This window comes from Callorhinus ursinus, unplaced genomic scaffold (assembly GCF_003265705.2).
Source record: "Callorhinus ursinus isolate GAN/ISIS: 27379988/994484 unplaced genomic scaffold, GSC_fseal_2.0 scaffold24, whole genome shotgun sequence".
NCBI lineage: Eukaryota > Metazoa > Chordata > Mammalia > Carnivora > Otariidae > Callorhinus > Callorhinus ursinus.
This window is the reverse complement of record NW_027397086.1, coordinates 6316669-6333573: the sequence shown is the minus strand read 5'-3', so window position 1 is coordinate 6333573 and position 16905 is coordinate 6316669. Positions and strand designations below refer to the sequence as shown.

Below are 16905 nucleotides of genomic sequence, written 5' to 3'. Positions count from 1 at the left end.
GCCTGTATTCTCATCAAGGATTTTGATGGATTCCTGTTTCACATTTAGGTCTTCCATCCATTTTGAGTCTATTTTTGTGTGTGGTGTAAGGAAATGGTCCAGTTTCATTCTTCTGCATGTGGCTGTCCAATTTTCCCACCACCATTTGTTGAAAAGACTGTCTTTTTCCCATTGGACATTCTTTCCTGCTTTGTTGAAGATTAGTTGACCATAGAGTTGAGGATCCATTTCTGGGCTCTCTATTCTGTACCATTGATCTATGCGTCTGTTTTTATACCAGTACCATACTGTCTTGATGATGACAGCTTTGTAATAGAGCTTGAAGTCGGAATTGTGATGCCACACAAGCTTTGCTTTTGTTTTTCAACATTCCTCTGGCTATTCGGGGTCTTTTCTGGTTCCATACAAATTTTAGGATTATTTGTTCCATTTCTTTGAAGAAAGTTAGTGGTATTTTTTTTTTTTAAAGATTTTATTTATTTATTCATGAGAGACAGAGAGAGAGAGAGAGAGAGAGAGAGAGAGAGAAGCAGGCTCCCAAGGAGCAGGGAGCCCGATGTGGGACTCGATCCCAGGACCCCGGGATCATGACCTGAGCTGAAGGCAGACGCTCAACCATCTGAGCCACCCAGGTGCCCAGTTAGTGGTATTTTGATAGGGATTCCATTAAATGTGTAGATTGCCTTAGATAGCATAGACATTTTCACAGTATTTGTTCTTCCAACCCATGAGCATGGAACGTTTTCCATTTCTTTCATGAGTATTCTGTAGTTTTCTGAGTACAGATTCTTTGCCTCTTTGGTTAGATTTATTCCTAGGTATCTTATGGTTTTGGGTGCAATTGTAAATGGGATTGACTTAATTTCTTTTTCTTCTGTCTTGTTGTTGGTGTATAGAAATGCAGCTGATTTCTGTGCATTGATTTTATATCTTGCCACTTTACTAAATTCCTTTATGAGTTCTAGCAGTTTTGGGGTGGAAGTCTTTTGGGTTTTCCACATAAAGTATTGTATCATCTGCAAAGAGTGAGAGTTTGACTTCTTCTTTGCTGATTCGGATGCCTTTTATTTCTTTTTGTTGTCTGCTGAGGCTATGAGTTCTAGTAATATGTTGAATAGCAGTGGTGATAGTGGACATCCCTGCCATGTTCCTGACCTTAGGGGAAAAGCTCTCAGTTTTTCCTCATTGAGAATGATATTTGCCATGGGTTTTACATAGATGGCTTTTATGATATTGAGGTATGTACCCTCTGTCCCTACACTGTGAAGAGTTTTAATCAAGAAAGGATGCTGTACTTTGTCAAATGTTTTTTCTGCCTGTATTGAGAGTATCATATGGTTCTTGTTCTTTCTTTTATTAATGTATTATATCTCATTGATTGATTTGCGGGTGTTGAACCAACCTTGCAGCCCAGGAATAAAACCCACTTGGTTGTGGTGAATAATCTTTTTAATGTACTGTTGGATCCTATTGGCTAGTATTTTGGTGAGAATTTTTGCATCCATGTTCTTCAGGGATATTGGTCTGTAATTCTCCTTTTTGATGGGGTCTTTGGTTTTGGGATCAAGGTAATGCTGGCCTCATAAAACGAGTTTGGAAGTTTTCCTTTCATTTCTATTTTTTGGAACAGTTTCAGAAGAATAGGTATTAATTCTTCTTTAAATGTTTGGTAGAATTCCCCTGGGAAGCCATCTGGCCCTGGGCACTTGTTTGTTGGGAGATTTTTGATTACTGCTTCAATTTCCTTACTGATTATGGGTCTGTTCAGGTTTTCTCTTTCTTCCTGGTTCAGTTTTGGTAGTTTGTACATCTCTAGGAATGCTTCCATTTCTTCCAGATTGTCTAATTTGCTGGCATATAGTTGCTCATATGTTCTTATAATTGTTTGTATTTCTTTGGTGTTGGTTGTGATCTCTCCTCTTTTCATTCATGATTTTATTTATTTGGGTCATTTCTCTTTTCTTTTTGATAAGTCTGGCCAGGGCTTTATCAATCTTATTAATTCTTTCAGAGAACCAGCTCCTAGTTTTGTTAATCTGTTCTGCTGTTCTTTGGTTTCTATTTCATTGATTTCTGCTCTGATCTTTATTATTTCTCTTCTCCTGCTGGGTTTAGGGGTTCTTCCTGTGGTCCCGTCTGTTCTTCCTCCAGCTCCTTTAGGTGTAGGGTTAGGTTGTGTATTTGAGACCTTTCTTGTTTTTTGAGAAAGGCTTGTATTGTTATATACTTTCCTCTTAGGCCTGCCTTTGCTGCATCCCAAAGATTTTGAACAGTTGTGTTTTCCTTTTCATTTGTTTCCATGAGCTTTTTTAATTCTTTAATTTCCTGGTTGACCCATTCGTTCTTTAGTAGGATGCTTTTTAGCCTCCATATATTTGAGTTCTTTCCAGCTTTCCTCTTGTGATTGAGGTCAAGTTTCAAAGCATTGTGGTCCGAAAATATGTAGGGAATGATCCCAGTCTTTTGGTACCGGTTGAGACCTGATTTGTGACCCAGGATGGGATCTATTCTGGAGAATGTTCAGTCTCAAGAAGAATGTGTATTCTGTTGCTTTGGGATGGAATGTTCTGAATATGTCTGTCAAGTCCATCTGGTCCAGTGTATCATTTAAAGCCTTTATTTCCTTGTTGATCTTTTGCTTAGATGATCTGTCCATTTCAGTGAGGGGGGTGTTAAAGTCCCCTACTATTATTGTATTATTGTCAATGCGTTTCTTTGATTTTGTTAGTAATTGGCTTATATAATTGGCTGCTCCCATGTTAGGGGCATAGATAATTAAAATTGTTAGATCTTTTTGTTAGATAGACCCATTAGGTATGATATAGTGTCCTTCCTCGTCTCTTATTATAGTCTTTGGTTTAAAACCTAATTTGCCTGTTATAAGGTTTGCCACCCCAGCTTTCTTTTGATGTCCATTAGCATGGTAAATGGTTTTCCACCCCCTCACTTTAAATCTGGAAGTGTCTTTGGGTCTAAAATGAATCTCTTGCAGACAGCATATTGATGGGTCTTGTTTTTAAATCCAATCTGATACCCTGTGTCTTTTGATTGGGGCATTTAGCCCATTTACATTCAGGGTAACTATTGAAAGATATGAATTTAGTACCACTTTATTGCCTGTAAGGTGACTGTTCCTGTATATTGTCTCTGTTTCTTTTTGGTCTATATTACTTTTAGGCTCTCTATTTGCTTAGAGGACCCCTTTCAATATTTCTTGTAGGGCTGGTTTCGTGTTTGCAAATTCCTTTAGTTTTTGTTTGTCCTGGAAGCTTTTTATCTCTCCTTCTATTTTCAATGACAGCCTAGCTGGATGTAGTATTCTTGGCTGCATATTTTTCTTGTTTAGTGCTCTGGATATATCATGCGAGTCCTTTCCGGCCTGCCAGGTCTCTCTGGATAGGTCTGCTGCCATATATCCCAATTTTTTATCAGAGTCACACTGCAGAGGTTGCCCCAATTAATCTGTCAGAAATGGGGGTACAGATGCTGAGCTTAGTTCAGAGAAGGAAACAGTACATCTGTAGGGGGATAATTCAATGTTGGTATTGCATGCTCGGTGTTAATGATAAAATATGTATCTTTGAAGTTGATTTAAAAAAATAGCTGTGATGTCATTTTCAAAATGCATAATTTTGTTTCTGATAGCTACAACACAAGATAATCTTGATGATAAGTTAAGGAAGTTTGAAATACGTGACATGATGGGACTGACAGATGACAGAGATATATCAGAAACAGTGAGTGAGACCTGGAGTACAGATGTCTTGGGAAGTGATTTCGACCCTAACATTGATGAAGATCGCTTACAAGAAATTGCAGGTAACTGCTGTTTAATTTCTCTGGAAGATTGCTGTTTAGTTATTCATATCTATCTACCCTCATGGGCAGGGACTTCAGCCTCAGACAGACAGACCTAGGAAGCTGAGATAACTATGTAACAAGGCACTTGTGTCTTTTTTTCCTTACCAAAATATAGGTAGCGTTTTTCCCTGTCTGCATTTAACTCCCCCTCCCTTGCCAAAAAAGAAAAACCAGTCTTCTGAATTAGCTTCTTCTTTTCAGGGCATAATATATATTCTGAGGATATTCTTTTTGAGACTACACACCTTACCTGAAAATGAAAATTCTTATAGATTATAGCCATAAAATCTTTCAGAATAATATAATACCGAGATTCTCTAAAAATTGAATTTAATAGGGTGCCTGGCTGGCTCACTCAGTAGAGTATGTGACTCTTGATCTCAGGGTTGTGAGTTGAAGCCCCACTTTGGGTGTAGAGCTTACTTAAGGGAAAAAAAAAAAAAGGAATTTCTTCTGGAAGGATTAATTCATTTCCAAAGAGTAACTAGTTTTTTCTTTTTTTTTAAATACAAGTTTATGGAGGTACTATTTACATACTTTAAAATTCAGCCCCTTTAGGGTACTGTTCTGTGAGTTCTGAAAGATTTCATACAGTCCTATAAGCAGCATCTTCATTTTCTCTTTAAATCATGGAACGTTTCAGGCAAATACAAGAGGGAAGAATGTACTCTGTGTACCAGTCATTCAGCTTTAACTATTACACATGCACACGTGGCCAGTTTTGTCTCATCTCTTCTCCCACTACCCCTTTTACCCTGTCCCCCTGTTATGTTTAGGCAAGTTCCAGATGTTATTTTATTTGTAATTATTTTATGATATATCTTTAAAAGGTAACTTTCACCAGTAACCTTTTGCCAAAAGTTTTTTATGCACTGCAGTAGAATTGTTCTTTTGTTAGGCATTATCAGGTGTCATGGCGCATCCTGAACTTGAGTATTTCTAACACGGTGTATGATAATGTTTAATCCTTTCTATTTGTATTTTTAAGTAGTGTAAACAGATTTCTTAATTGGTTTTGCATTACTTTGTTTCAGGGGCCAAAGTAGTATTTTTCCTGGCAGAAAGCTCTGTTTGAGCAATGAGCTGTATTTGCAGTTGAATGCGTGCTACAGAGATGTGTATTTTCCTGCAAATATATTTTACTGCTCTGAATATGTGGCTAATGTGCCAGAAGAAAACATATTTGGCCAGTATAACTTTCTGTGGTTTAGTGTCTCCATTTGAGTGTTTTTAATCCCTGTGAGGACTATACATTTTAGGTATTTTGGGACACATGTAAAAATGTGCTACAAAACCAAGATGAAAGCTAGTTGAAATGACTTGACCTAATGATGGATGTTTTCTCTATGGAGAGTCCAAGGTGAACAGGAGGAAACTGAGAAAAAGGAGCTTGTGCCATTGTGACCAATGTTGGAAATTTTGTTTTTAGTGGTGCTGTTGATTGAAATTACACTTACCTTGGCTTCCTTCTTGTGGATAGAGTAGAGATGACAGTTAGTTTAGTGTTTGGCCCTTCTCCATTATCACTGCTCTTTCCATCAGGATCTTCGTTAACCCTTTGCTCCCCACTGGTTATACAGGTGCAGCAGCAGAGAACATGTTAGGCAGTTTACTGTGCCTGCCAGGTTCAGGGTCAGTGCTTCTTGACCCCTGCACTGGTTCTACCATATCAGAGACAACAAGCGAAGCTTGGAGTGTAGAGGTATTGCCAAGTGACTCAGGTTAGTATGCTGTCATTGTTTGCTTTTTGATTTGCACAGAAGTTTTAAATGTAAGGTATCTTAATTCCTGTACTGTGTACATTTTGTCAAGCGTGACACAACCATATTACTAAGAATTTCAGATGGACGGTTAGGGCATTTTCTGTCCATCAAGAAAAAATGCAGTTGGATGGCATAGGCTAAGATGGCAGGTGCTTTTTGACTCTGTGTTGTTATTTGTAAGTATTTGTTAGCAACTCACCAGAGTTCTGTGTGTGACACTGAGTTTGGTATCTCCCACTAACTCATCACAAAATAGGAATAGCAGTACAGCTTGAACCCTGAGCAGTTGGATGCATGGCAAGCATGCCCAGATTCATCCCAGGGAGAACTTGACCCTTTAAAAGATATCTAATTTTGAAATGTACTGAAATTGAGACTCTGGAGTCCTGAGAATTACTTTGTGTAGGATTATTACAAATATATATAAAGTGTTTTGTACTTTCTCTTTTCTTAAATATTGCATTTCTCCTTTTTTTTCTGATTATGAAGATTAAAACTTTGCTTTCGATTAAATGTCAACTACCAGAATGCAAATTTAAGTAACTATATATCTGAATTACATTCTGTCTGATCTACTGGGCTCAAGAATAATTAAGTGATTCTGATATGTTTATAATATTAATGCACTCAGACATGCTGACCTTTACATAAGGAGACAGTACAGTTAGCTTACTATCTGTTGAGTGTCCGGAGGAGTTATTTTTAGAAAATGTTTGGTTTAATGTTATGCTATTCTGTATGCTCTTGTTGAGTTTACTTCTTAACCAGCAGCATATTTTATGAGATTAGTGATCTACAGGCAGAGTTTTCACCTTTGCACAACAAACTGGCCTATATTGGAATGAAAATCCCAACCTCAGCTTCTTTAACACTTGATCTAACTAACTTTGCTAACTGGCCCAGACTTAGAAATCTGTTTACAGTGATTTCATTCACACTCTGGTAGCTTTCCTCATGTGGGTCACAGGCTGAACCTGTGGCATGCTAACAGAATCACTCATGTGGCACCTCATGTCTTCTGTTTAGAGGCCCCGGATCTAAAGCAGGAGGAGCGTCTACAAGAGCTGGAGAGCTGTTCTGGACTAGGTAGCACATCTGATGATACGGATGTCAGGGAGGTCAGTTCCCGCCCCAGCACACCAGGCCTCAGTGTTGTGTCGGGTATGTCTGTCTTGTTTTAAGGAATAAGGATTGCAAGGTGTGTTCCCACCTCTTCATTTATGAAGTTGATAACAGAGATATGTTTTATTTAAGAGTTGAGGAATTTCTAGGAAACAAAATTATTTCCGTGGGACCTTAAATCTATGAGAACTTAACATGTGGCTTTCTAGAGCCTGTTGAAGTAATTGGCAAACAGTCTGTGTGTTCCCTCTCTAATTCTATTTGTTCTTGGTGGCCTCTGCTACTGTATTTGGATACCACATGATACTTGCAATTATGTTGTACAAATCAAGGCAAGCATATTTAGGCAGTAGTACAATAAAGGATATGATACCAAACATCTCACACGTATAGCACTGGGACATAAAAATTTTGAGAATATTTACATTTCTCCAAACTTCATATACTTTTTGTGTGGTTATTTTGTTCTTTTTGCTGTTTATTTTTTACTTTATTTTTTTTTTAAAGGCATTAGTGCAACCTCTGAGGATATTCCCAATAAGATTGAAGACCTGAGATCTGAATGCAGCTCTGATTTTGGGGGTAAAGATTCTGTCACTAGTCCAGACATGGATGAAGTAACTCATGGTAAGAAGGGGAAAGGAGAATGACTTAAAAATGATCACATTCACAGGTGAAACTGGCAGTCTTTTACTTTTGCCAGTGATAATATCAGTTGATCGAGCACTTTGGGGCATAATTTTGGCAGTACGTATGTAAGGCCTTGAAAATTCACAAACCAGGGGCGCCTGGGTGGCTCACTTGGTTAAGCATCTGATTCTAGGTCTCAGCTCCGGTCTTATTCTCAGGGTCGTGCGTTCAGGTCCTGTGTTGGGCTCCACACTGGGCACAGAGCCTACTTAAAAAAAAAAAAAAAAAAAAAAAAAAATTCACAAAATAAATTTAGTTCAGTTAGTCCACTTTAGGAATTAGTCATCAGGAAACCATTCCATGTATGCAGAAAGTCTTACGTTCTTCATAGCATTTATATTGGCAGAAAATGAGAAACAACCTAAGGGTTGAAAAATAGAATTGCTAAGTGAATTTTGATGCACCCACTCATAATTTATGCGGCTGGGTTTTGTTTTTGTTTTTGATTAAAAAAACTATCACAGAGAAAGCACAGGAAAGAAATGCCAAAATGCTAGCAGTGGTTTTATGTACTGGGCTTTTAGATACTTTTTCTTTCTTACAAAAAATGTTTTTTGTTTGTTCTAAACCAAGATTTCTCATCCTCAACACTATTAACATTTTGGGCCAGGTAGTTCTTTGTTATGGAAACCTGTTCTGTGCATTATAGGATGTTTAGTGACATCTCTGGCCTCTACCAGGAACATGGCACCCCCTTCTTCCCCTGCAGTTGTGACAACCAAAAATGTCTCCAGATACTGCCACATGATCCCTTGGGGAACAGAATAGCCCCATTTGAGAACCACTGTTCTAAATAAGCAATTTTCAGAGTATAGTCTCCATGGACCACTGAGGACCCTTAAGACCCTTTTGGGGAATGAGGGGTAATGAGGTCAAAACTGTTTTCATAATAGTAAAAGGTGGTTGTCCTTTTCACTATATTGACATTTGCACTGATGGTGCACAAGCAAAGGTGGGTACATTTGCTGGGGTGGGCCTTAGCATGAAGCAAAGCAGTGGTACTGAACAGTTAGCAGTGACTATATTCTCTCACAGTTAAAAAAGAAATCTTTCATGAATCAGTAAAAATTATTTAATTACATCTCAACCCTGAATACACATCTGTTCAAAATTCTGAAGAAATAGGAAATACTCCTAATGCATGGTGGTGAAGTATCTCAAGAAAAAACACTTAGATGGTTATTGGAGCTGTGAGCTTAACTAGCTGTTTCTTCTCTTGTTTGTTTTTCATGACACACCATTTTTACTTGAAAGAATGACTGACAAACTGTAGTTATTCATATTTGGGTATTTGGCAGGCATTTATTGAAAATTAACAAAGTGAGCCTATCACTTCAAGGAAAACAACCAACAGAGTTTGTTGCCAGTGATAAAATTCAGGCTTTTAGGTAAAAATGAGAATTTCGAAAAACTTGTATCCACCTTCATGAGCTTGACAGCTTTCTTTTTTTTTTTTAATTTTTTTATTGTTATGTTAATCACCATATATTACATCATTAGTTTTTGATGCAGTGTTCCATGATTCATTGTTTGTTCATAACACCCAGTGCACCATGCAAAACGTGCCCTCCTCAATACCCATCACCAGGCTAACCCATACCCCCACCCCCCTACCCTCTAGAACCCTCAGTTTTTCAGAGTCCATCATCTCTCATGGTTCGTCTCCCCCTCTGACATACTCCCCTTTTCTTCCTCTCCTGTTATCTTCTTCTTTTCCTTTTTTCTTAAAATATGTTGCGTTATTTGTTTCAGAAGTACAGATCTGTGATTCAACAGTCTTGCACAATTCACAGCGCTCACCGTAGCACATCTTGACAGCTTTCTGATATTTAAAGACTTTTCTGATGAGATTGGTGGTTTTTCTGATGAGCGTGTGATTTTTTGATATTATATATTGAAATGTGTTAACATGTGGAAGATCTGCATATCTCATTGAACCAGTATTTTCCAGGTGATCAATGCATGATGTTACAAAAATCCTTTAAAGTGAAAGACCAAATTTTAATGTAACAGAGTAAAAGTTCATTGATTTGGTTTTAGATTCCAAATTATAGCTAACCTTTAAAAAACTACTAATCAAGATTTGGTGTCGTATCATAGAAGAATGTCCACAATTATTTGAGAAGGCTGTTAAAATATCTTCCCTTTTCCAACTACATAATCTGTGTGAGGCCATGTTTATATACTTCAGTCAAAATATGTATTGCAACAGATTGAAAGCAGAAGCTCATAGGAGAATCCAGCTCTGTTCTATTAAGCCTTATATTAAAGGAATTTGTAAAAATGTAAAACAGTGTCAGTTGTTATTTTTTTATTTTGGAAAATAGTTATTTTTCATTTAAAAGGGTTATTTGTATTACCATTTAACAGATATGTTTAATGAATTAATATATAAATATATATTTGTTTTCATTTTTAATTTATGATATGGTGTCAGTAGGTATAACCAACATAGGCTCTTTGGGGCAATAATTTTTAAGAATGTAAGTGTCCTAAGACCAAAATTTTAGAACTCATATTCTAAGATGTCTTTAATAATAATATAGTGTTTTTATAATTTTAAGAGGAAGGTAAATGTATAGAACAAAAGGAAAATCAAAAAGCATAAAATCAAAGTACTGTCATTCATTAACATTAAAGAGTTCAGACTCAAAAAGTTTAGAGTAACTCCTTCTTTTCTTTTCTTTCTTTTTTTTTTTTTTTTTGAGAGAGAGCCCTGGGGCGGGGGGTAAGGGGCGAGACAAAGGGAGAGAGAGAATCAAGCGGGGCTCGATCTCACAGCCCTGAGATCATGATCTGAGCCGAAATCAAGAGTCAGATGCTTAACTGACTGAGCCACCCAGGCACCTCTAGAGGTTTCTTTTATATATTTGAAAGTTTTAGCCTCTGCATACTTACCTGTTTTAATATTTCTGATTTTGGTTGTGTAGACATATGCTTAGAGGAGTCATTTTTACTCCATAGCTGAGAGTAGTTTGAATCTGTTTTGTGGTGTAATGTAGCATTATTCATTTTTGTTTAGGAGTACTTTTACAAATTGTTATTTGCTGAGAACAGTATAAGAATTTCAAATTTTACAACTTTTTATTTATATTCCTTCTAGGTAATATTGCCCTTATTTTTTTAAAGATTTTATTTATTTGAGAGAGAGAAAGAGCACAAGCAAGGGTAGCGACAGAGGGAGAGGGAGAAGCAGGCTTGACACGGGGTTCCCAGCACCCCGGAACCATAACCCGAGCCGAAGGCTGACGTTTAACGACTGAGCCACCCAGGCGCCCCTGCCCTTATTATTATTATTAATATTATTTTTTGCCCTTATTTTTTATAGGTGGAGGGAGGGTGAGGCTCAGGGCAGTTGTGACATTTCTTTTTTTTTAATTTTATTATTTATTTATTTATTTGCCAGAGAGAGAGAGAGAGAGAGAGAGAGAGCAGGAACACGAGCAAGGGGAGTGGGAGAGGGAGAAGCAGGTTCCCCGCCGAGCAGGGAGCCCAATGCAGGGCTCGATCCCAGGACGCGGGGATCATGACCTGAGCTGAAGGCAGACGCTTAACGACTGAGCCACCCAGGTGCCCCTGCCCTTATTATTATTATTAATACTATTTTTTGCCCTTATTTTTATAGGTGGAGGGAAGGTGAGGCTCAGGGCAGTTGTGACGTTCTTTTTTTTTAAGATTTTATTTTGTATTTATTTATTTGACAGAGAGAGAGAGAGCAGGAACACGAGCAGGGGAAGTGGGAGAGGGAGAAGCAGGCTCCCCGCCGAGCAGGCAGCCCGATGCGGGGCTTGATCCCAGGACCCTGGATCATGACCTGAGCTGAAGGCAGATGCTTAATGACTGAGCCACCCAGGCGCCCCCAGTTGTGACATTCTGAAAATTTTGATGATTTACATCTTTTGGCTCTACTCCTTGCATTAACTATAGTACGATTTGGCCATTAAAAGTAATTAATATGTGGTTGCTATACCACTTAAATGTCATTAAAATCCATGTATGTAGATAAAAACATACCATGAATTTGAAGTAATCAGAATATGATACTTATTAGATTCTCTTTTTTTTTTTGATATGCCCCTCAAGTTCTATGATCAGAAAAGGAAAACTGGAGTGCTTGGGTGGCTCAGTCGGTTGAGCATCCGACTCTTGATTTCAGTGCGGGTCATGGCCTCAGGATTGGGAGATCAAGCCCTGCATGGGCTTGTGCTGGGTATGGAGTCTGTTAGGATATTCTCTCTCTCTCCCTCTGCTCCTTCCCCCATGTGTGCATTCTCTCTCAAATAATAAATCTTTAAAAAAAAAAAAAAGAATACTGTGGAAGAATGCTAGAACCTTTTTCACTGTGTAGAAACTCTTAATGATGAGTTCTGATTGGTCTTACAGTTTGCCCGTTTATTTTAGGCGCCCACCAGCTGACCTCTCCTCCTTCTCAGTCAGAGTCTCTACTTGCCATGTTTGATCCACTGTCTTCACATGAAGGTAAAGTAGTCAAATGAGCTTTTTGACTTACCCTGGGCAGAAGAACAGAACCAAAACCCTATGTTGATGCCTTTGTTGGATCAGTTGTATCTCATTTGCAAACTTTTTTTCCCCTGTGTTCTAGGGGCTTCTGCCGTGGTAAGGCCAAAGGTTCACTATGCCAGGCCATCGCATCCACCACCAGATCCCCCAATCCTGGAAGGAGCTGTGGGAGGAAATGAGGCCAGGTTGCCAAACTTTGGTTCCCATGTTTTGACTCCAGCTGAAATGGAGGCATTCAAGCAAAGGCATTCTTACCCTGAGAGATTAGTTCGCAGCAGGAGCTCTGATATAGTATCATCTGTCCGGCGACCTATGAGTGACCCCAGCTGGAACCGTCGTCCAGGGAATGAAGAGCGAGAACTCCCTCCAGCTGCAGCCATTGGTGCTACTTCTTTGGTGGCTGCACCTCATTCATCATCTTCCTCCCCGAGTAAGGACTCCTCAAGAGGAGAGGTATGGGACACAGGCCATCTAGAAGAATTTTGCTAATTGTGGTCAGCTTTAGTGTTCTGCCCACTTGGTTCTCTTGATATGTGAAATTAACACGGTATATATAAATCTAAGAGTGAAGATGGACAGCGGTCATGATTAAAGATGATCTGTCAGTCTAATTTGTCCACACTGTATCCCATGGGAAACCTGTACTATTTTGGTTTTGTAGTAATGTATTTTGCATTTTTATGACACTTTGAACTTTTCTCCAAGCAATTTTATATCTAATTTCATTTAAACCTCACAGTTTCCTTCCGAGATGAGAAATTAAATGATTTGTCTAAGGTCACGTGATAGGCTGGTAAAGGAACTATATAGTCCCAGCTCTTTGACATGTGATTTTAATAACTCAATTTAATTGGCGATCAAAACATGAACTTTGAAGTTGTTTGCATCTGGGTTTGAGTCCCAACTATGCCACATGCAGGCTATATTACTTTGGAGAAGATAGGAAGATAACTTTTTTTAGCCCCTTATTTCTCATCTGTAAAAAGGGCTTAATAGTATTATTATCTCCTAAGGCTACTGTGAGGTTTAAATGCAATAATACGTATCCTTAACCCTTGGCATTTGGCACACAGTCCATACTCAATTTTATTATTACTGCTACCCCTCTAGACTTTATGTGCATTGTGCTTACTCCTTCCAAAAGTATTGAGTGCCTTACTCTATGTGAGGCTCTGTATTAAGGTTTTTGTTTACTAATAGTAATGAGATAGTGCCTGCCCTCAAGCAGATCATAGTCTGGTGCTTAAAAGGTATACTTCCATGTTTCAGAAGTTGCCTGTACAGCAATAAGAATAGTTTTGCTTTTAAGACAAACAAGAGTGGTTTTTGTATTTCACAGAGAAACTGAAACCCTTTTCCTAGTAATTTATCCTGCTGTCCAACTTCAAATAAAGCATCAAACTTTTTCTGCAGACTGAAGAACGCAAAGATAGCGATGATGAGAAATCAGACAGGAACAGACCTTGGTGGAGAAAACGTTTTGTTTCTGCCATGCCTAAAGGTAATTTTATAAAATACTAGAATTATATTAGCAACAAGAAGCAAAGCCCCCAAATCTCTTTCAGAGAGCCAGTATGTCAGCTCCTCTGTGTGGCTTGCTGGGCCTAAGTTTCTAGCCGTTTGGAGGGTATAGAAAATGGTTTCACTCAGGTGAATGCTGAAGGCAGACCTTTAGAAATGATAGTTCTTGTTCTTTGCAGGAAGTGGTAGTGGTTTCATAAGTGGAAGTCAGGCAGGTCACGGTTGTTTAAATATCATATGCCATTAGGGTTAAACGTGGGACTTTTAACATATGTATTGCTAATAATTATTGCAGGAAAAAGGGATGCTATTGGTAATTAAACATTGAAAATTCATCCTTTACATTCCTGGAGTAAACTTAAGCTTTTTATGTTTATGTTTGTTGAGAATGTTTATATTCTGAATATTAGTGAGTGTTTATTTTGGAAGGCAGTTGTATAAAATTGTTTTTTTTGTTTGTTTGTTTTTGTTTTTTTTGTGACTAGCCTGGCATTGTAGCAATAAATACTGAGATTTGAGTTGGCAAAAGCGTCTCTTCCTGCAAGGAGAGATCATCCAGGGTTAAGGCTAGGGACTTCTTCCAAAGTCCTCTTCTCGGCACCGTGGCGCTCAGGAGCTGAGGAGCTCTGCTTTCAGCTGCACTCAAGCCCCCTTGATGAGGAGAGATTGAGGCTCAGAGCTTTGAATGTGTTGTTTTCGAGCAAAGGTTAAGAGGCAGTGGTTTTGATTTAGTCCCAACAGATTTGAGTTAAATCATTCTTCCTGTGACAGATGACCCCAAAGCAGATCCTGAAAGCTTCTGTAAGAACCTTCAACACTGTTTTAAGAATGATTATCAGTGGACACTCAGGATTCCTTAGCTTTTAAACTTTTCACCTTCCTTTCACTTAGAAATGTTGGCCCACCAGTTAATACTCCAAAATGACTGCTGTCTTCCGAGTAGTGCAGTATGTTATGTGTCACGCTACTGACTTTATTTAATTTCCAGCTCCTATACCATTTAGAAAGAAAGAAAAACAAGAAAAAGACAAAGATGATGTGGGGCCTGACAGATTCTCAACACTCACAGGTTTGTAGACCGTGGACTTCCTGGCTCCTTCATTCCCAGAGCACATATTTCATAGCACTGTTTCCTGGGCGTCATAAGCGCTGCCTTTTTAGAAGAGTGTGTCTGTGTGTGTGCAGTGGGGAGTGTGTTCTTCATAGTTCCGTGGCTTCCAGGCGGTGGCTGCAGTGAACCTCAGTGTGCTCTTCCTGCAGACCGCCACCGCCATCCTCATCCTCATTATCATAACTTCTGTGTATGATGAGGCCCCTGGGGCTGAGCCTCTAGGCACAACCCTACAACGCGACATCCCAGGGGGACGATGCCACACGGGGCCTTTTAGGAAAGTGTGGTGATGGTTTTAGTGCGATGCATGCCACATCTTTGGATCATTGATCAAATAGCTTTCTCTAACGTTGATCATAGAATTCTAAATTTATTCTCATCTGTAGTTCTTGATTATTCAGGATCATAGTGAAATTCTGTTCTACTTAATCATTTCCTTTTTTTGTGATAAAGTGTTCAAACAGTATCATAAATTTATAAACTTTACTAATTTTTTACAGCTTGAATCATTTTAACATTGCTATCTGACCCAAGGAAAATACAACTGGGGATTGGATTCTTACCTTATTCAGCATTTGTGTTTTTGCAGCTTCTGTTTGGCACATTATGAATGAGCACCCTTAAAGGAATGAGTTCGAGAAGTAGTGTTAATGACCCCACCTTGAGTTTGATAGCTTTGTATACTGTTTCTGATGGCTGTAGAGCATCTAGACCAGAAATTAATTTCTCACCTCTTTTTTTCTTATCTTGATTTTCAACTATGTTATCCTACTAAATTAAAATGAAGATTTTTATTAAAAAATGGTATAGGTTTCCAAAGAACATTCTCTTCAAGTAGCTCAGCGTAGTACAGGTAGAATCCCATTTTAATGCATTCATTCTGGTATCTGGTTCCATGTATTTAGATGTATTTCCATGGTCTCTAGCATACATCCCTGCTTTATCTGGTGCAGCGGCTCTCCTGGGATTAAGGGTTTTGAAGAGCAGGAGCTATGTGTCCAGGCTAAGATCCCCTGCTGAGAGCCGCCAGGCCTGTCTTACTCAGTCAGCAAATACTTGTTGAACATCTGACTCATGCCAGGCACTGTGCTAAGTGTTGTGGTTATTCAGTCAAATCACAGGAGCCTACAGTCCGATTGAGAGGAGTTGGAAACATATTAATGTTTTCTTACCAGGTTCCTGGTGTTAGACCACCACCAGTGTTTATGGAATGAAATACTCTTAATGAAATCTAATGTTTTTAAAATGTTGAATTAATAACTGGAGAAGTTATAAATTATTTTTTGCTTGTGTCTTTGGGCAAATGTTTTCCTTGGTTCTTGGTGCCTAATCTAGAAGCTAAGTAGAGTTAAGTGTTTTTTGTTTTTTTTTTTTTCCATAAGGTATTTCATTTTCTTTGTGTTTGATTCAAGCAGTTTAGCTTTGCTACTAGTGCAGAAATTTCTGTCCAGTCCTAATTAATGACCTGTTGAAAATTATCATTAAATCAACTTTTAATGATATGAAAGGAAATTTCTTAACAGTCTGTCCATAATGCAGTCACCCTAACTATCCTTTTTTTTTTTTTCCATATTCTTTCCCAATCTTTCCATATTTGTACATGGCTTTTTCATGACTGAATCAGAGTATTGTGTAACTTTCTATTCTTCTTTTACTACATGTTATTTCATAGACCCTCTCCAGTTTCTTATAGACATGGTTGGTTTTAATAATTTGTATTGGCTCACAGATAATCTGTCATATGATTTTATAGCATTGTGAATGTTCTCCTGCTTTTGGATACTTGAATTGTATCCAGTTTTTACGGTGAAAATACTGCTCACAGCTTCGTATATGTAGTATATTTTGTTTGTTTTCATTACTTTCCTGGGATAAAGTTCTTAATGGCGTAGATATAAAGGTTATAAGCGACATTACGGCTTTCCCTGTGGTTAGCCACATTTTATTGTTCCTTTTTCAGAATGCTCAACAGCACTCAAAACCAATAGCAAAAAAGTACTTCCCCTCCAAAGAAAGATTTTGTAATGATAAAAGGTTTATCAGTTTACATTTTCAAGATCAGATTTTATTAGGATTCTCTTCTCATGCATTCAGATACCATTAAAGCAGAAAGATTAAATTAGTTTGGAAACCCTCCTTCTCTACAGTTTACTGCAATTTTACAGAGACATGGATACTAAATTTTTTTCCCCATGGAAACAGAAGAGCCCATGAGCATACTACTGAACCTCTCTGTACCTGATTTCCTCGTCCATAAAACTGAGGTGATAACAGTACCTCCCTATAGGGTTGTTGTGATGATTAATTGAGATCGTT

The 16905-nt window shown here is 38.3% G+C and overlaps 1 protein-coding gene across 8 annotated transcripts in view; it reads left to right on the top strand.

Moving 5' to 3' along the window:
- GAPVD1 (GTPase activating protein and VPS9 domains 1) overlaps positions 1-16905 on the top strand; it is a 79772-nt gene that overhangs the window by 46639 nt on the left and 16228 nt on the right. For 3 of the 8 annotated variants that reach the window (XM_025887946.2, XM_025887945.2, XM_073905748.1), the window contains exons 11-18: positions 3646-3819; positions 5442-5582; positions 6651-6785; positions 7254-7373; positions 11838-11915; positions 12040-12410; positions 13371-13458; positions 14467-14547. In XM_025887946.2, coding sequence (XP_025743731.1) covers positions 3646-3819; positions 5442-5582; positions 6651-6785; positions 7254-7373; positions 11838-11915; positions 12040-12410; positions 13371-13458; positions 14467-14547 — 1188 coding nt within the window. Of the gene's footprint in view, positions 1-3645; positions 3820-5441; positions 5583-6650; positions 6786-7253; positions 7374-11837; positions 11916-12039; positions 12411-13296; positions 13459-14466; positions 14548-16905 lie in introns of those variants that run through there. The other 5 variants (XM_025887949.2, XM_025887947.2, XM_025887948.2 and 2 more) reach the window with 4 other exon arrangements.